The sequence below is a fragment of the Solanum verrucosum genome, unplaced genomic scaffold, assembly GCF_900185275.1.
Source record: "Solanum verrucosum unplaced genomic scaffold, falcon-dt-bn FXZP01000230.1, whole genome shotgun sequence".
Classification (NCBI taxonomy): domain Eukaryota; kingdom Viridiplantae; phylum Streptophyta; class Magnoliopsida; order Solanales; family Solanaceae; genus Solanum; species Solanum verrucosum.
In genome coordinates, this window is record NW_026019954.1 from 2,420,537 (window position 1) to 2,438,427 (window position 17,891).

General features: G+C 34.1%; 1 protein-coding gene across 3 annotated transcripts; it reads left to right on the top strand.

Annotated features, from left to right (window-relative positions):
* The first annotated feature begins 3,279 nt into the window (after positions 1-3,279).
* LOC125814084 (uncharacterized) lies at positions 3,280-12,138 on the top strand. 3 transcript variants are annotated; one of them, XM_049493533.1, is made up of 8 exons: positions 3,280-3,400; positions 4,682-6,417; positions 7,614-7,793; positions 8,213-8,308; positions 8,387-8,552; positions 8,629-8,761; positions 8,848-10,611; positions 10,724-12,138. In XM_049493533.1, the coding sequence occupies exons 2-8, from the start codon at positions 5,037-5,039 to the stop codon at positions 11,138-11,140; spliced, it is 4,137 nt and encodes a 1,378-aa protein (XP_049349490.1). In that variant the 5' UTR covers positions 3,280-3,400; positions 4,682-5,036; the 3' UTR covers positions 11,141-12,138. The 3 variants fall into 3 exon arrangements, with proteins under 3 accessions (XP_049349490.1, XP_049349492.1, XP_049349491.1); XM_049493535.1 differs by having other exon boundaries at positions 3,281-3,400; positions 8,390-8,552; XM_049493534.1 differs by lacking the exon at positions 3,280-3,400 and adding an exon at positions 3,480-3,605.
* Positions 12,139-17,891: the final 5,753 nt, after the last annotated feature.

Genomic DNA, 17,891 nt, shown 5'->3' on the forward strand with positions numbered 1-17,891 from the left:
CCTTTCTATTTCTAAAAACCTCTAAAATCCCTTATTTCTCTCCTAATTCTAAATTATTTTATAATGTATATGAGCTAGTTTATAATGTATCCGAGCTAATTTTTAATGTATCCAAGCTACATATTATGTATCCGGTTTATTTTATAATGTATCAGAGCTACATATTATGTATCCGATTTGTTTTACTTTTTTCAGGGATTAATGTAATTACAAACTAAATAGGGATAGATTGTAATTTCATATTAAAACTATGTGATTCCTAAAATTTATACATATAAATATCTATAACAAAATAAGAAAAACATTATATTATTCGGTGAGTTCCTTAAAAAATGACCGTTTTCTATTGGATCAATACAAACCTGACCTTTTGTTTAGAGCAAATTAAATTACACAAAATATGTGACATTTCAAATTAGTTGCGTATAAAATTAAAATAAATTAATTCATAGTAACTTCATTAATATAATAGATATTGATATTTGGTGAGTGATAAATAGAAGAGTCAGATATAATTTCTTTTCACATCACCAAACTATTTTATCATAATAATTTTTCCAAAATAGTCCAATGATATTATCCTAGTATCCTATAGATTTTGTCAATTCTTAAAATTTTATTTATTTTCTATGACAAAACTTTTGTTTTATTGATTTAATTAAGAACATATCTAAGAATAAAATAAATAAATCTATATACATTTAATTTGTCTTAGTTAAGTGGTTTCGCAAAAAAAATGCTAAAGAAGGAAAATATAATGACAAAGCAAATATTTGTATGATAATTTTAAGGCATAATACATAAATATGATCCTTAACTTGCTTTAGTGGATAACTATGCCCTTCAACTTTGAGTGTGCACAAATACACTTAAACTTGTATAAAATTGAACAAGTAAACACACGTGTACTACATGACATAATACACGTAGGATGACATGTAAGATCCTAGTGCCATGTAGGACGAATGTGTCCATTTGTTCAATTTTATACAAGTTTAAGTATCTACTTGTACACACCCAAAGTTAAAGACCATAGTTCAAGGAGCACATCAGCACAATATGTACAAATTTCAGTTGGTTAATATAATTATCAGTTTTGACCCAAAAAAAATAATTATGTATTGCACTAACATTAAAATTAGGCATAATACATTAACATGACCCTTAACTTGACGTCAGCTAGAAATTATGACCTTTAACTTTGAGTGTGCACAAGTAGATACTTAAACTTGTATAAAATTGAACAAATAGACACACACATCCTACGTGGCAATTTGCATACTACGTGGTGTCCAATATGTATTATGCCACATAGGACTCATGTGTCTACTTGTTCAACTTTATACAAGTTTAAGTGTCTACTTGTGGACATCAAAAGTTAGAAGGTATTAATGTGAAATGAGGCAAGTTAAAGGTCACATTAGTGTATTATATGTGAGATATATTTGATTCGCTCGATCTAGTAAAGCACCAAATTCTTGTCGTGCCTCTCCATATTTAGGGTTTGAAAAATAATAATTACTCGAGTTGTATTTGATTCACTCGATCTAGTGAAGCACCGAATGCATGTCGTGCCTCTCCATATTTAGGGCGCGACAAAAAAATAATTACGCGAGTTATGTTTGATTTGCTCTATCTAGTGAAACACTGGATACTTGTTGCGCATCCTTATATTTAAGGCGTAACGAAGTATAATTATGTGAGTTATGTGATTCAATCAATCTAGTGAATAACCGGGTGCTTGTTGCACCTCCCCAAATTTAGAGCGTGACAACGTATAATCGTGCGAGTTTTTTTATTCTCTCGATCTAGTGAAGCACCTGATGCTTGTTGTGTCTCCCATATTTAGGGCATGATAACAAATAATTATGTGAGTTATATTTGATTTGCTCGACCTAGTGAAACACCGAATACTTATCGTGCCTTTCCATATTTAGGACGTGACAAAAAGATAATCACGCAAGTTATATTTGATTCGCTTGACCTAGTGAAGCACCAAATGTTTATCGTGCATCTCCATATTTAGGGTGTTACAAAAAGATAATTATGTGAGTTATGTTTGATTCACTCGATCTAGTGACACACCAGATACTTGTTGCGCCTCCCAATATTTAGGACGTGATGAAGTATAATTAGTGAGTAATGTTTGATTCAGTCGATCAAGTGAAGCATCGGGTGCTTGTCGCACCTCGCCATATTTAGAGCCTGACAAAGTACAATCACACAAGTTTTTTTTTATTCTCTTGATCTAGTGAAACAATTGATGCTTATTGTCTCTCCCATATTTAGGGCGTGACAAAAAATAATTACGCGAGTTATATTTGATTCACTCGATCTAGTGAAGCACCGAATGTTTGCCTCCCCATATTTAGCCCGTGATAAAAAATAATTATGCATATTATATTTGATTCTCTCAATCTAGTGAAGCATCGAATGCATATCGTACCTCTCCATATTTAGGGCGCGACACTATTATATATGAACTATACTAGATAAATTTACATAATCATATCATCTAAAACAAAATTACATATAAACATCTATAACACAATAAAAGAGACAATTTATTTTGCTATAGAGCAAATCAAATTACAAAAAAAATAAATATAGTCTTTTCTAATATCATTAATGTATAAAATTAAAATAAACTAATATTATAAAAACTCTATCAACATGACATTAATATTTTGATAAGTGACAAATATGATAACCACATATGAACCTATTCACACCTTACCTATTTTCTCTCTTGGAAACTTTCTTTAATTAATCTAATTAATACATACTAAAAAATGAAAAATTAAATCTCTCTTCATTTTCCTTTTTTTCCTTAAAAGTCCAAAAAAAATAAAAATTTAAACACGAATCTCTTTTATATATACTATTGTTAAATGTATCTAGACAGAAAATCATGCAAAACACTAAAAGAAATAACAAATTTACTCTCCAATATTGATTATTTACACTATGTAAATAAAGAAAAACCAAAGGGTATTTACGTACACCAAATCATTATTATACTTCTTATGAAAAAGACAAAGTAGGTTTAATTTAATCAAATTAAAAAGATAAAGTGAACGCCGTCAGATTAAGTATCTGCCGGAAAAATTAAATTAACGGTGATCGGCGTTTTCTCCGGCGGGCCACATGGGCTTTGTATTTTTCCTATAAATAGGGCTCTCCCCACTCTATTCTCTTCACTTTCATTTGTGTTCTCTTCTTTCTCTCTCTAGAAAAAACTCTCTGTTATTTTTCTCTACAGATATACAAAGCACAAAAACTATATAGTAAAAATAAGAGAAATTTATTATTTTAATATAAATAAAATCAAAATTTTATTTATATTAATAATTTTTTTTTTCTCTTTGACCCTTTCTAGATTTCGTGGTGCTGTTTGGAGGTACTTTTCCCTTCTCTTTCTCTCTCTCTCTCTCCACACAATTTGATTAATTAATAATAATAATATATAATTAATAGTAAAAGAGTAAATAAAAAATAGATCGAATAAATTTTGTTGAAAAATAGATCGAAAAAGTGACTATTTAGTGGATTAAATTGGGTTTGATCTGAAGTGAATAGTGTGTGTGGAATTGAGAATTTCTTTGGTAAATTGACTAATGGTTTGTGTAAATTTTTAATTTTTTTTGATTGGTTGTTAGATTATTGGAAACCCTAATTGGAATTGGTTAAGATTGTATCTGTTTGATGATTTTTTTTGATTGGTAGGGTTCAATCTGGTATTCAACCTTGAAAGGTGTTAGGGGTGATTTAGTTGGGTGATAGTTGTTGTTAGCTGTATTATTTATGTACTGAGTGTATTTTTGTCACATTGGTTGGATTTGTTTTTGATGCATCATTCATTTTGTGGAGTTGGGTACTGTTTGTTGCATTACTTACTGTATATTTTATTGTGGGGAAATGAAAAGATAGGACTGCTTATGTGTTGTTTTGATGAGTTTGTAATGGTGGATTAATAGATGTGAATGATTGAGGCTAGGGTTTGTTAGGGGAATATGGGTAGATCTTTTGGAGGGCTATGAGAGAATATTGACATACAGAATTTTTAGGCATTTGGATATAGTTCATATACAGATTGGAAAAATCATATGTGTAATATAGGAACGAATTGCACCCAAGGGGAATGGGTGTGGCCTAGTGGTTAGTGAAGTGGGTTTGAGAACATTGAGGTCTCAGGTTCGAATCCCAATTGTGAGGTGTCCCATTTGTCTGATACCTGTTGCTGGTGGGAGGTGGTTACTCTTGGAATTAGTCGAGGTGTAAAAAAAAAGGAGAAATATAGGCACCAATTTTGAAAAGAACTGATAAACTTTCTTTGGAATTTGTGCAATCTCTGTAGCCCATTTTCCTTCCTCTTAGTTCTGTAGTTGTTTTTCCTCGTATTTGGTTGTTGAGGCTCATTCGTAATTGCATGGTGTTGCATAGGATTTGAAATTGCAGATACTTTTAGGGCTTGAGCTTGGTGATGATTTTTCAGTGTCTTTTTGCCTTCTCTTTATTGTTTCATTGATTATGACACAGTTAATCTTTGTGCTACTGTAACAATCAAGATTCAAGAGTTTAACTCCCCGATCATAGCATGCCTGAGTTTTTTTTTGGTTTTCCTTTTTTTTTTTCTGCTGAAAGATGAATTGCTGATTGAAATATTAATTTGATCATGCAGGCTATAACTATACGTTCCTGTTTTTAAGATTTTGCAACTGTAGCTGTGACTTGTGAGTGCTGACTGCTACTAAAGAAATTCACTTGCTTCATGATTTTAGTAGTCCAAATAGACGACGATGATGTAAGCCTTATGTTGTAGAGTGAATTGCAAACCTATGTGTTTGATGGATGTGACTGTTGTCCTTTAATCAAGTTTGTTGCATTCCCCAAATTGCAGTCTTTCTTGCTTTTAATGATCTTTGAGCAATAAAGAGGTGTTAGAATAGTTGTCGATAGCTCTGCGAGAATTAAATATTTGCAAGAGGTGGTGGTATAAGCTCTTTTTGTTCAGTGTATATGCAATTATATTTGAGATGGGTTCTAAAGGAAGGGCGTTGTTTGATCTTAATGAACCCCCTGCTGAGGATGAGCAGGTTAATGATGGTGTCCTCTGTTTACTGCCTCAGAGAGCAGTTCCTTCTTCTAGTACCAACACTTCTGAGTTTTTGGCATCGTCTGTTGATCCTCCGGGGATAGTAAACAATCATGCATTTTCCCATGCCTCTTCCGTTTCAGGTTTTCAGCCCTTTGTTCGGTCAAAAGGTGCAGAGGCATCTAGAGCTCCCGAGGAACATGGGAGTGCTGGGCCTTCAACTTCGGGTGGCGCTTCATTATCTAAATCAAGTCAGGAACATACAATGAAGTCTTTGATCCAGCCAGATCTTAACTCTCTTGATATGCAAGTGACTGAAAAGGAAGAAGGTGAATGGTCTGATGCAGAGGGTTCAACATATGCAGATAAAAATTGTGGCTTGAATGATAAGTCGAATACTGATGTTGATAAAGCTTCGCAGGAGAAATCAGCAGTTGAGCCGGTGAGCAATAGTGATAAAGTTGGCTCTGTTGATAATGCTTCTCAGGATAACGAGAAAGGGAATGGTGAAAATTACAATATTTCTTCTTTAGAATTAGATCGTGATACAAGTGACAGGAAAAGCAATAGTAGCAGAAATTCTGAAACCAGTAGTAAAGCTGATATCACCATGGATGGTCAGGAGGATTCTGGGCAGGTGCCAAAGCATAGAGAGATTCGAGGTGTTGAGGCAAGTCATGCATTGAAGTGTGCTAATAATTTTGGTAAGCGTCCTAAGGTTGACCAACAGAAGGAAGCGATGCTGGGAAAGAAGCGCAGTAGGAAGACCATGTTTCTTGATTTGGAAGATGTTAAACAGGCAGGTTCTCAAAAAAGTATTGCTAGACGCCAAAATTTCCCAGCACCTGTTACAACTCGCATTGTGAAAGAGTCTCGTAATGTTCCTTCGCCTTCTGAAAAGAATGGGGAAAAGCAGAGTCAGGTACTTGTCAAAGATATGAAACAAATTGATTCAACTAATGAAGGAAACTTACCTGTGGAATCTAATGATTCTAGATCTGAATCCAGTGCTGATGTGAACCTAGCACCTCTAGGTCGGCCAAGACGGTTGAATAGTGCTACTGACCTCACGTCTGAGGCTCAAACACCACCTATACCTAGACAGAGTTCTTGGAAACATCCCACAGATCAGAGGCAAAATAGAAATTCACAGTTGCCTGGTAGGAAGCCTGCTCTGACCAGTCAAAATTCCATGGAACCAAAATTGGGAGCCAAAAAACCTCCATCCAAGAAGCAACCTATAGTAAGTAGCCCGTGCCAAGATACATCTGTAGAACGCCTTATTCGTGAGGTGACAAACGAGAAGTTTTGGCAACATCCAGGTACTTTTGAGTTCCACTTGATTATTATTCTCATCTTTTATCATTGTGATTATTACCATTACTTTTTGTTGAATCAAAATTTGCTTCGTTAGTCTTCTGTCTTGAATTTTTTTTTCTTCTCTGTGCTTTTTAAGCTATCTTAGCATATAAACTTTTTCTTGTTGATTCTTGTTTGGGGTATGTCCAGCTTTCTGATGCTCCAACTTAGGTTTCAATAGAGCATTGCTCTTACTGTGCCTAGTAAGGTAAGTGATGGGAGATAGGCATTTATTTTATCAAAATTTTGCATTTCCCTAGAAAATTGTTAGAATGAGTGGTGCACAAGCAAATCCCTTCACTTTTTCTTGTGCACTATAATAATGATTGTGTCATGAGATAGTACAGAATTCATCTTTGCTCTAGGTTTTATTCGAAGAAGCAAGTATGTGTTTTTTCCCACTGGGCACTGGACCGAAGTGGTCATTCAAGATCTACTAACCCTTTAAACTTCTTTTATGTTGTATTTTTCATTTTTCAAGTGTTCTGGATCATAAAACTTTCTTTTTGTTTTCATTGGAAAGCTATAAACTGGTACCATTTTACCAGCTGAACATTGTTGCATCTCTCTTTCTTGTATGATCAGTCAGTTCCTTATGATGGTTCAAGTGTATTCAATAACATGTGTTTTATACTACCACTTTCTTCTAGGTTGTTTTACTGGCCATATTTAGCTTCCTGTCCTATGGGATGCTTGGTGAGGCAGGATTTACTGTTTTAGTTTATTAAGTAGTGGTGTTTATATTACTCAGGCCCATGCATAGCAAAGGGGATCCTCCAGCTTCATCTGGTGGGCATCTCAATCATCAGGATAGCTTGTGGGATGGAAGAATTTTTTGTGTCATCTCAAAGTTGGCTATATGATTATTAGTGTATTTTTCATGATTTCCATGACTAACCTGTTCATATGTATCAGGATAAAGTTCTGAGTACATCTATGTGTTAGCTAACTTTATTGTTTAATGATTCTTCGGTTTGCTCCTCTGAAGCACCTGTTTAGGCATGTTGAGTAGTGAGTCGCATTGTACTGCTCCTTGAGCCTCATAAGGATTTTTTTTTTCAATTTCTTATTTGCCTTTGTTATGTCAAAACGTGGTGTGGTGCATGAAGCTCCATCATATGGTGTATTATTAAGGGGTGAACTTCTCTCTTCATGTCAGATGAAGCGGAGCTTCAGTGTGTACCTGGTCAGTTTGAATCTGTGGAAGAGTATGTTAAGGTGTTTGAACCCTTGCTCTTTGAGGAATGCCGGGCACAGCTGTACAGTACTTGGGAGGAGATGGCTGATACAGGAACCCATGTGAGGGTCCATATTAAAAATATTGAACGGCGAGAAAGAGGTATAATGTGGCAACTTTATTTATATATTTATTTTATCCTTTGACTTGGATATGAAGAACAACTTTGTTTATACCAAATACATATTTGGGAAGCTATTCAATTCCCTCATCATTCAGTGGGGACGAAGGAGGTCGAACAGTTAATGTTGTGACTTTGAGCTGCTCTTGAGGGATTCATTTTTTCATTTTATCTCTAGGTTTTCGAGTATCAAGCATGACAAATTTTACTGTATTGAGGATAACAGAAGTGTTTGGGAGGTCCACTTAATATAGCTTACTCTTAGAATGGCTTCACTCTGAGAGAGTAAACACACACACACACACATTAAAGAGAAAGTTTAAGAGCCGGGAAGTTTTGGTCGGCCTGGCTGAATTTCTTTTCCTCCCTTTCTAATCAGCACTGTGTTCCTTCTGCACAGGATGGTATGATGTAATCCTTTTTCCAGATTGTGAGTGGAAGTGGTTATTCAAAGAGGGAGATGTAGCAGTTCTCTCCACTCCACGTCCTGGATCAGGTTGGTTCTATATAACATTCTGCTGGTGTGTATTTCAAATTCCCCATGTTTCTTCTTAATATTTCCGTACCAATTAAGCAGTCCGATCACGGAGAAGTGGCACCTCAACATTCGGGGATGGTGATGAGCCTGAAATTAGTGGTCGTGTGGCTGGTACTGTGAGGCGACACATACCTATTGATACTCGAGACCCTGCCGGAGCCATCCTGCACTTCTATGTTGGAGATCCGTATGACACCAACAGGTCAGTGATTAGGCTTTTTAATTCCTTCCGCCTTTGTTACTAGTGAGCTAAACGTCTTTGTATTTTGTTCTTTCAGCAATATTGGTAGTGATCACATACTGCGGAAACTGCAACCAAGAGGCATCTGGTTTCTGACTGTTCTGGGTTCTCTAGCTACCACCCAACGAGAATATGTAGCTTTACATGCATTTCGGCGTCTTAATCTACAGGTTATATCTTAAAGCCAGCTCTTTCCTGGAAATTACTTTTCTGCCTGTTTACCAGTTTGAATAAAGAATTATGGTCTTATGTGTAGATGCAAAATGCAATTCTTCAGCCCAGTCCGGAGCACTTCCCTAAGTATGAAGAGCAGACACCTTCAATGCCTGACTGCTTTACACCAAACTTTACTGACCACTTGCACAGGACCTTTAATGAACCACAGTTAGCAGCAATCCAGTGGGCTGCAACGCATACAGCTGCTGGAACTAATGGTATGACAAAGAGGCAAGATCCATGGCCTTTTACTCTAGTTCAAGGGCCACCTGGTACAGGTAAAACACACACAGTGTGGGGAATGCTGAATGTCATCCATCTTGTTCAGTATCAGCACTATTACACAGCATTGCTCAAGAAACTAGCTCCTGAAAGCTATAAGCAGAATAACGAGAATAACTCCGATAATGTTGTTACTGGATCCATTGATGAAGTCCTGCTAAGCATGGATCAGAATCTCTTCAGAACCCTCCCAAAGCTATGTCCAAAACCTAGAATGCTTGTCTGTGCTCCTTCAAATGCTGCAACTGACGAGCTTCTTGCACGTGTTCTTGATCGTGGATTCATTGACGGTGAGATGAAAGTTTATCGACCTGATGTTGCACGAGTTGGGGTGGATTCCCAAACGCGTGCCGCCCAAGCAGTTTCTGTGGAGCGGAGGACTGAACAGCTTTTGATGAAGAGTCGTGATGAAGTTTATGGGTGGATGCACCAGTTGAGAGCTCGTGAAGCTCAGTTGTCGCAGCAGATAGCTGGCCTTCAAAGAGAACTAACAGTTGCTGCAGCTGCTGGTCGTGCACAGGGATCTGTTGGAGTTGACCCTGATGTTCTTATGGCTAGGGACCAAAATCGAGATACTCTATTGCAGAACCTTGCGGCAGTGGTTGAGAATAGAGATAAAATACTGGTGGAGATGTCCCGCCTTCTGATTTTAGAGAGTAGGTTCCGTGGTGGTAACAATTTCAACATGGAGGAAGCTCGTGCTAGTCTGGAGGCTAGTTTTGCCAATGAAGCTGAAATTGTTTTCACTACTGTCTCAAGTAGTGGGAGAAAATTATTCTCTCGTCTTACCCATGGTTTTGACATGGTAGTCATTGATGAAGCAGCCCAGGCCAGTGAAGTAGGAGTCCTTCCTCCTCTTTCTCTTGGTGCAGCACGATGTGTTCTTGTTGGGGATCCGCAGCAGCTTCCTGCTACGGTTATCAGCAAAGCAGCTGGAACTTTGATGTACAGTAGAAGCCTCTTTGAGAGGTTTCAGCAAGCAGGCTGCCCAACTATGTTGTTATCAGTGCAGTACAGGATGCACCCACAAATTAGGGATTTTCCGTCTAGGTACTTTTATCAAGGCCGCCTTAGTGATAGTGAAAGTGTTGTGAATCTGCCTGACGAAGTTTACTACAAGGAGCCTTTACTGAAGCCTTATATCTTTTATGACATTACACATGGTCGGGAATCACATAGAGGTGGATCTGTTTCATATCAGAATACACATGAAGCACAGTTCTGTCTTCGTTTGTATGAGCATCTTCAAAAAACTTGTAAATCTCTTGGTGTTGGGAAGGTTACTGTAGGTATAATCACTCCATACAAGCTGCAACTTAAATGCCTCCAAAGGGAGTTCGGGGATGTTTTAAATTCTGAAGAAGGAAAGGACATTTACATAAATACTGTGGATGCTTTCCAGGGTCAAGAGCGTGATGTTATTATAATGTCATGTGTGCGTGCCTCAGGTCATGGGGTTGGGTTTGTTGCAGATATACGGCGAATGAACGTTGCTCTTACTCGTGCAAGACGAGCTCTTTGGGTATGTTACTTGGGTCTCTGTTTATGTGCATAATGCTATATAGTCATAATATATATGTGCAAACGGCAACATGAGTCAATATTAACTTTAATCTTTATTGTTCTCTTAACAGGTAATGGGTAATGCCAATGCTCTGGTGCAATCAGAAGATTGGGCTGCATTGATTGCTGATGCCAAAACCAGAAAATGTTACATGGACATGGATACTTTGCCTAAGGACTTCTTGCTACCCAAGGCAGCTTCTCATGCTGCTCCACCGACCAATATGTCTAATAATCGAGATTTAAGATCTGGGTTACGACATAGAATATATGATCCACACATGGAGCCCAGGTCAGGAACACCTTCAGAAGATGATGAAAAGCCAAATGCATTACATGTAAGGAATGGAAGTTATAGGCATCCTAAGCCATCACTGGACAATTCGTTGAATGATTTTGATCAACCTGCTGATAGATCTAGAGATGCCTGGCAAAATGGTATACAAAGGAGGCAAAATACAGCTGGAATTGGGAGAAGAGACCTGTAGTTGGTGTCCATGAATATGTGCCACATATCACAGGGACCAATCATTTTTGTTCCTGATGGTGTCTTTGCTCCTGGCTAGGAGATTGGTTGATGGCACAGCTACACATGCTGATCTTATGTGCAACATGGTTTGGTATAAAGTACTCCTTGGTGATGCAAGAATGGAAGGCTATATGGAAGTAAGAAAGCTGTTTTTTTTCCAGAAGACTTTGCTCCTGGCTTGGACAGAGGTTGATAACACAGCTGGTCAAGCAGCAGATTTCGTGTTCAGAATATTGTTTGACAAAAGAATTCTTGTCAATGAAGAGAATGGGTGGGTATGTCAGAAAGGAAGAGATCCTGGTTGATTATGGTGGTACTGTTGGAAGCTTTAACCAGTTAATGGGACTTTGAGCATGGGAGCTCGCTCAGTCGTGCCTGAAGTTCTTTTGCTGACAGATTATAATGGTAAATGTTTGAAATAAATGATTGTTAGTATATGCTTGCTTCGGTTGGGATGAGAAGGAAAAAAGCTTATCTCAGCAAATGATCTTGAATATTCAGCCATTCAGCTGGAAAATGGCAACCCTCTATGATTGCTTCTCTGTTGATGATATATACCATCGAGACTGACCCTAGAGACTTTGCAGCATGGTGTAAGTAGTATGTCTGGCCTTGACAAGACAACTAGTCCATGAAAGAAGCCCAGGACAGAGAGGGAACTGAACTTGGCCATGTGGGGATATTGTTTCAGAAAGTTACCAAACTCATTGAAGGCTCTGAACATGGAACTCTGGTCAGATGGCAAGTCTGTGATTTGCAGAACCATTACGAGCTGCTGATGAGCAAGTCACAGGAACACATATAAACTGACTGAGTAGAGTCCCAAATGTTGATATGGGGGGACCTGGAAGATAGCAACTAGTTCTGTACATATTCGTGTGGAGAGCATAATTCTTTTCATTAGGTGGTAGTCTCATACTTAGGAATGTTGCAGTGCTTTTTGTTATCCTTCTCAAATGAAATCTTGAAGTTCATATCTTGTCTTTTATTAACCGTGTCCCTTTTCCATGTTCAATTCATTTATTGTATGTTCGATCACATTCATCAATGAAAATTTCAACAAGGATGGTGCGTTTTAGTTCAAAATTCTCTCAACTACGTGTAGCACTTTCATCAACAAATTACTCCTGTGTTCATATAACACTTCTAAACTGACATTGTTAATGATTTAATACACTACTGTAGGAATGCTTAATGTTGCTAAAACTATTCCTAGTGTGGTTTAAAGATAAAAAAACAAAAATAGCTTACAAAACAAATACTAACATATGTATTATAATAACATATTTGAACGTATATAATAACAAATTCTCTTTCCTTTAATTTGAGGGTTGTGTATAGCGAGATATAGCTTAATTATGTAATGAAATGAAATGAAGCAGCATTTTGGTTTCAGAAGCGAAGTGTACTGTGTTTGCACATATAATAATATTGAAATGCATTAAATTTACTCTATGTGTTCACTTGTATCCACATTCCACGCGTAGTATACAATATCTCTACTCTACACATATGTGCTATAAACTCCAACCTAACGTTCTATTATGTACTATAAATTACGACTATAAAGATTAATTAGAGTGTAAACCTTCTTCAATTTACCTAATAGTTCGCTCCTTAGAGAGTTAGAGTGTAAAATTTTCTATGGTTAACATGATTGAGACCACTCTGCCACTTATGTTATTAGTTTCATATTGGACTTGATATTGTAATAGATAGGGACGTAGGGTACTAATCTATAGAACCTTTGAAAACTGAACTTAATAACATTGCACTCATGATCTGATAAAACTAAATATAAGACATAAAAATTGGAATTTTCAAAGATCCAAATATTTGTAGTAAAACAAATATCCAATCTAAAATTCATAAATTTTAAAAATAAGATTCGAAATCCAGTATCCATAATCCTAAAATTCATATCAAATATCTAAAATATTCGATTTTAATTGGATTTTGGGATTTGCCAATCCCGCCGCCCCACCCCTACTCTTAACATTTAAGAGACAATACGCTAAAAATTTAGGGGTTTGTGTCTATGTGGTAGCTTTGAATAATTAACGCTCTATATTTGAATGTCGTTTAATCAAGGACACACATTAAATCGATCAACTAAAAATATAAAAATGCCGTTTAATCAAGGACACACATTAAGTCGATCAACTAAAAATAACTATATGCAATAGTTAAATATAAAAAATATTATTAATTATTTAATATTCAAATATATTATATGTATATCATATATTAATAATATACCAAAAAATATATATTTCCAAACTATTATTTTAGTGAATGATTACTTATGTCAATTTTTCTAAATAAAATACAAGTCTCTTAGGTCCCATTTGGATTTGGCTTTAACAAACGTTTTTTTAAAAGGAATTTATTTTACGGCAAAAGATTGTGAATGTTGAAATTGAACAAATTAGTTGACAAACCGTTATGTTAGTAGCTGTCTTGTGTCTTATTTTCAAACCATAAAGAGTTTCTACTTTCTAGAGGAATATTCTAGAACAATGTAGTAAACAAACAACTCATGTTCAATTTTATATTTTATTGAATTTAAGTTCGATCAATAAATGTTATATTTCTTTAGAATAGTTTTGTGATAATGTATTATATTTTTATTATGAACTTTTGCTTATTTTGTAAGATTGTAAAAGAAAATTGGAGCAATTTTAATAGTTTTCACCTATTAGCTAGGTTTTTATATTAATGAACAAACAATACAACTAAAAAATACAAACGGTATGTCCTAACAAAACTTCAACTTTATCTCATATGATTTCATGTCATAATTTCAAATCACGATTTCATTTCACATAATTAAACGACCCTTAAATAAAAAATAATATAATACACATGGCGGAGTGATTAAATGTTAATCTCTTATAGTAATTACTTCAAAAGCGTTCTTAGGTTATGGTAGTGTCACACTTTACTAATTTTGTATCTATATAGTATCACTTTTCATTCGAATAAATATAGAGTAATTCAATTCATTTTTGAAAAAGAAATATTCCTGACTTTAGTTCACATGGTCACTACATAAAAAGTGGTCTTTAACAACAATTAATTAACGGTAATAGTTTAATTGCCGCTAAATATATATTTTTAGCAGCAATTAGTACTCTTTATATATGTCCCTAAAACCTTTAGTGATATTGAATCTAATGACACTTAACAAATGCCGATAAAGACTTTAACACTCTTTATTAATGTATCTATTTATTGGCGTTAAAAGTTATTTTTGTTATAGTGGGTCCATATCAATTGCATTGACCAATATATAAATTATAAGCCATGTCCTTACTCCTTAGGTGCAATTTTGGTTCAATTACACAGTTACACTGACCTCATTTTTTGTTCAAGAATGGACCAGGTTAGCTAATTGTTAAAGTGTTTAAATCAGACATGTGTATTATATCACAATTTTTTAATTTGATTCATTAAAAGTGACGTATTTTAAATACTCTGAAAATTTTAAGTAACTTAAAATATTATCGTGTTCAACCATATACCACATGAATTTGGTGTCTAAGTTTCAAAGATAAGCTCTATATTATTGTAAATATCACTCCTATTTATAAGAATTAGGCAAAAAAAAAAAAAAAAGCTATAAAAGAGTTGTCATTCATTAATTATCCACTGAATTTTTTAGTTTACAGAATTAAAAAAAATGTCAAACCTAAGAATCACTTAGAAATAAAAATTGCTAGTAGTTGTGCACAACATAAAGTAATATATCCCCCATTTAAAATATTTAAAATTAACAGCAATGGCTACGAAATTCAAGGATAGATCAGTCTTTTTCTTATATATATATAAAGAAAAGAATATCCGAATTTGCATAATAATTAAGGATCTAGGTGGGAGTCCCATACTCTTCCAATTTTTATAATTTTAAAAAGAAAAACGTGGAACAAGATAAAGAGAGATGAGATTGGTGGGTATGGCAAATTTATATGAGATTGGCCCCTCATTTTTATTTTTGGGTGTTTAGTACGGTTCTGATGTTTGATTAAATTCAATTTTATATTGAGAAATTTCACTTTTAATAAGTAAAATATTTTTCATCAAAGACGATTTTATACCAGTACTAGAGTTTAAATACGTCTAATAAGGAATGAAAAAAATACTTATACAACTATCATGTAACCCTTGGTAGTGGAGTGAATCCAATCGATTCCATTATCATTGATTCATACTATCATTCTATAACTAATTTTGTTAAGGTTATCTAAAATGTTTTCAAAGTTTAAATTTTGAATTTATCTGTACGTGCATTTATTGCAGAGTGGGTGAAAGGGAGTGGGGGGGCTAGCTAGGCCCTTGTGAGAGTTAGCATGTCAATATGGGTCTGCATGTTGTAAGGTCTTGGTGACATTATTATTTTAACAAGTTGGAAACTTTCTTTTGTTTCTATTATTCATTAGAACAACTTTGTTTGTCCTTGTACTTTTACACTATGTTTGGATCATTGTTATCCATTGTATTGTATTATATCGTTAGTATATCTACAATGTTTGTTTTGATTGTTACTTAAAATGTATTGTATTATATTGTTAAATTTCGTTGTTACATAACAATGAAAATCCCTATTTTATGGAACAACCGATTTGATGTGTTCCCATTGTTACTTAATTTCTTTTTCCAATTATATCTTTACATAATATTTCAAAATACTATTTTACCCTTTATCTTATATTATTTAATTCTAGTCAAACCTCCTACCCTAGGATAATTAAGGATATTTTAGTAAATTTATCAATTACAATACAGTATGATATAATCAAACCAAACAATTAAAATGTTATTAAACAACAATAAACAATACAATCTAGCCAAACATTGTATCTACCATACAGTACAGTATAATAGAGTATAATACATTATAAAACGATGAATAACAATGATCCAAACAGAGTGTTAGCACCTAATTGGCTTCTGTCATTGCATAATTATTTTAGTAACATTGATAAAAAGAGCTTCTAAGTTTTTTCCCAATAAACTCAAATTAAATCACAAACGCAATGAGTAAACTAATTTATTTATATATAATATATATGTCGGCAAGAAGATTTCACAATAAATACTACTTAATTCTACAACTTATAAATATATTTTGAGTTGGACGATCACACGTGTGAATATTAATATCGAACTCTATCGTATTGTTAAAAGTTATGTTGAGATAGATAAATATGATGATTCGAGTTCGAGCATAGGAATAAAAAAAATCTTGGTACAAAATGTTTCTTTCTTTAATAAGTCTTATATTGCATGAATTCAAATTGATCGGGGAATTAAAATTGGTACCAAACACATAATAAAAAACAAAACGAAAACTAATATTGAGAAATTACTTTTTTTTTCTTTTTACATATATTCATTCGGTATTCAAAACTCACTAAACGAATTGTTCTATTTTTTTCGCAACATAAAGTCCACGAAAGAGGAAATGTTCCCTTCTGAAGATTTTTTATTCAGAGAGTGTGAACATAAGATCTCTCATTGAGAAATAAGAGTGGATGAATGACAAGACAATTACACGTATTTGTTGGTTGTGTGGAGGACCGTTCAAGAACATTAATGACCTAAAACTAAAATCAAATGGAGGCCTTAAATATTTTTAAAATATATATATTTTTTTTTATGAAGTCTATTCTTCTCGCTTTTTGGGATGCAAAATTGATAAAAAAATAATTTATAATCATTCTTTTAATATATTTTTTTTCAATTGATAATCTAGTTAATTCAATTAATCTTTCATGAGACATAGACATAGTACTATAGATATGTCAAACTCGTAATAATTTGTTTATATGAAAAGTTTATTTTTTCTACAAACAATACTCAATAAACAAAACAAAAAAGTCCTCAATTATTTTTTTAAAAACCTATTACTCCTATTACTATGTTAAAAAAATAGGGTTCCTTAAATTTGGAGTCTTAAAGTGCATGTTTATTATAAGACTCTTTAGAACCGTCTTTGGTTAGACGTGAACAAACTCCCATATTGGTGTTGGGTATTCTTAATTAATGATGTGATGCTTTTAGAGAAAAAAAAACTTGCGTGATAATATCACATTATATTAAGAATATTTTTAGACTGTTTTAATCCAATAACTGAGATTGATATTATGATTCAACGAGATGAATATAAAAATAACAAAGTCATCACATAGGGTCAACTTAATGTCTTTGTTCGTCTACTTGTCGCTTTGCTACCTTTATCCACAGCTTCAAGGACACATACACAAAAAGAAATTATTGAGCTTTGATTGCCATATATACTCATTGATATGAATATATAATGACACATAATCAATTTTCAAATTAACGCATGGATAGTGACGAATCATATAAAATTTAACTTAAGAGAGAAATTATTGTGTGTATGTGAACAAAATCTACATTAATAAGTGAATTTTTTATTTAAATATTTCAAATATTTTTAATGATATGAGAGCTTTTGAAAAAAATTAAGCCTAGAAAATCATTAAAAAACTATTGCACTTGGCACTTCAGAAATTATGTTAAAATAGTTTTATAGATTTTTTATTTTATTTTTACATATTTTCTTGAAAGTTGCACTTTTGTTCTCTTTATATTTTTCTTTCTTCTCTTTTTTTTTTTTTTTTAGCCCTTTCGTTTCTTCTCGAGTTCTCGTCTATGCCAAAATAGCACACTAGTAGTTAGGGGGT

What these genes read in the sequence shown, in the direction of transcription:
- LOC125814084 (XM_049493533.1), top strand. Translation starts at nt 5,037, where the DNA reads ATGGGTTCTAAAGGAAGGGCGTTGTTTGATCTTAATGAACCCCCTGCT. An exon ending in GAAGTTTTGGCAACATCCAG is followed by an intron (nt 6,418 to 7,613) that starts GTACTTTTGAGT and finishes TCTTCATGTCAG; the next exon opens with ATGAAGCGGAGCTTCAGTGT. An exon ending in TTCGGCGTCTTAATCTACAG is followed by an intron (nt 8,762 to 8,847) that starts GTTATATCTTAA and finishes TCTTATGTGTAG; the next exon opens with ATGCAAAATGCAATTCTTCA.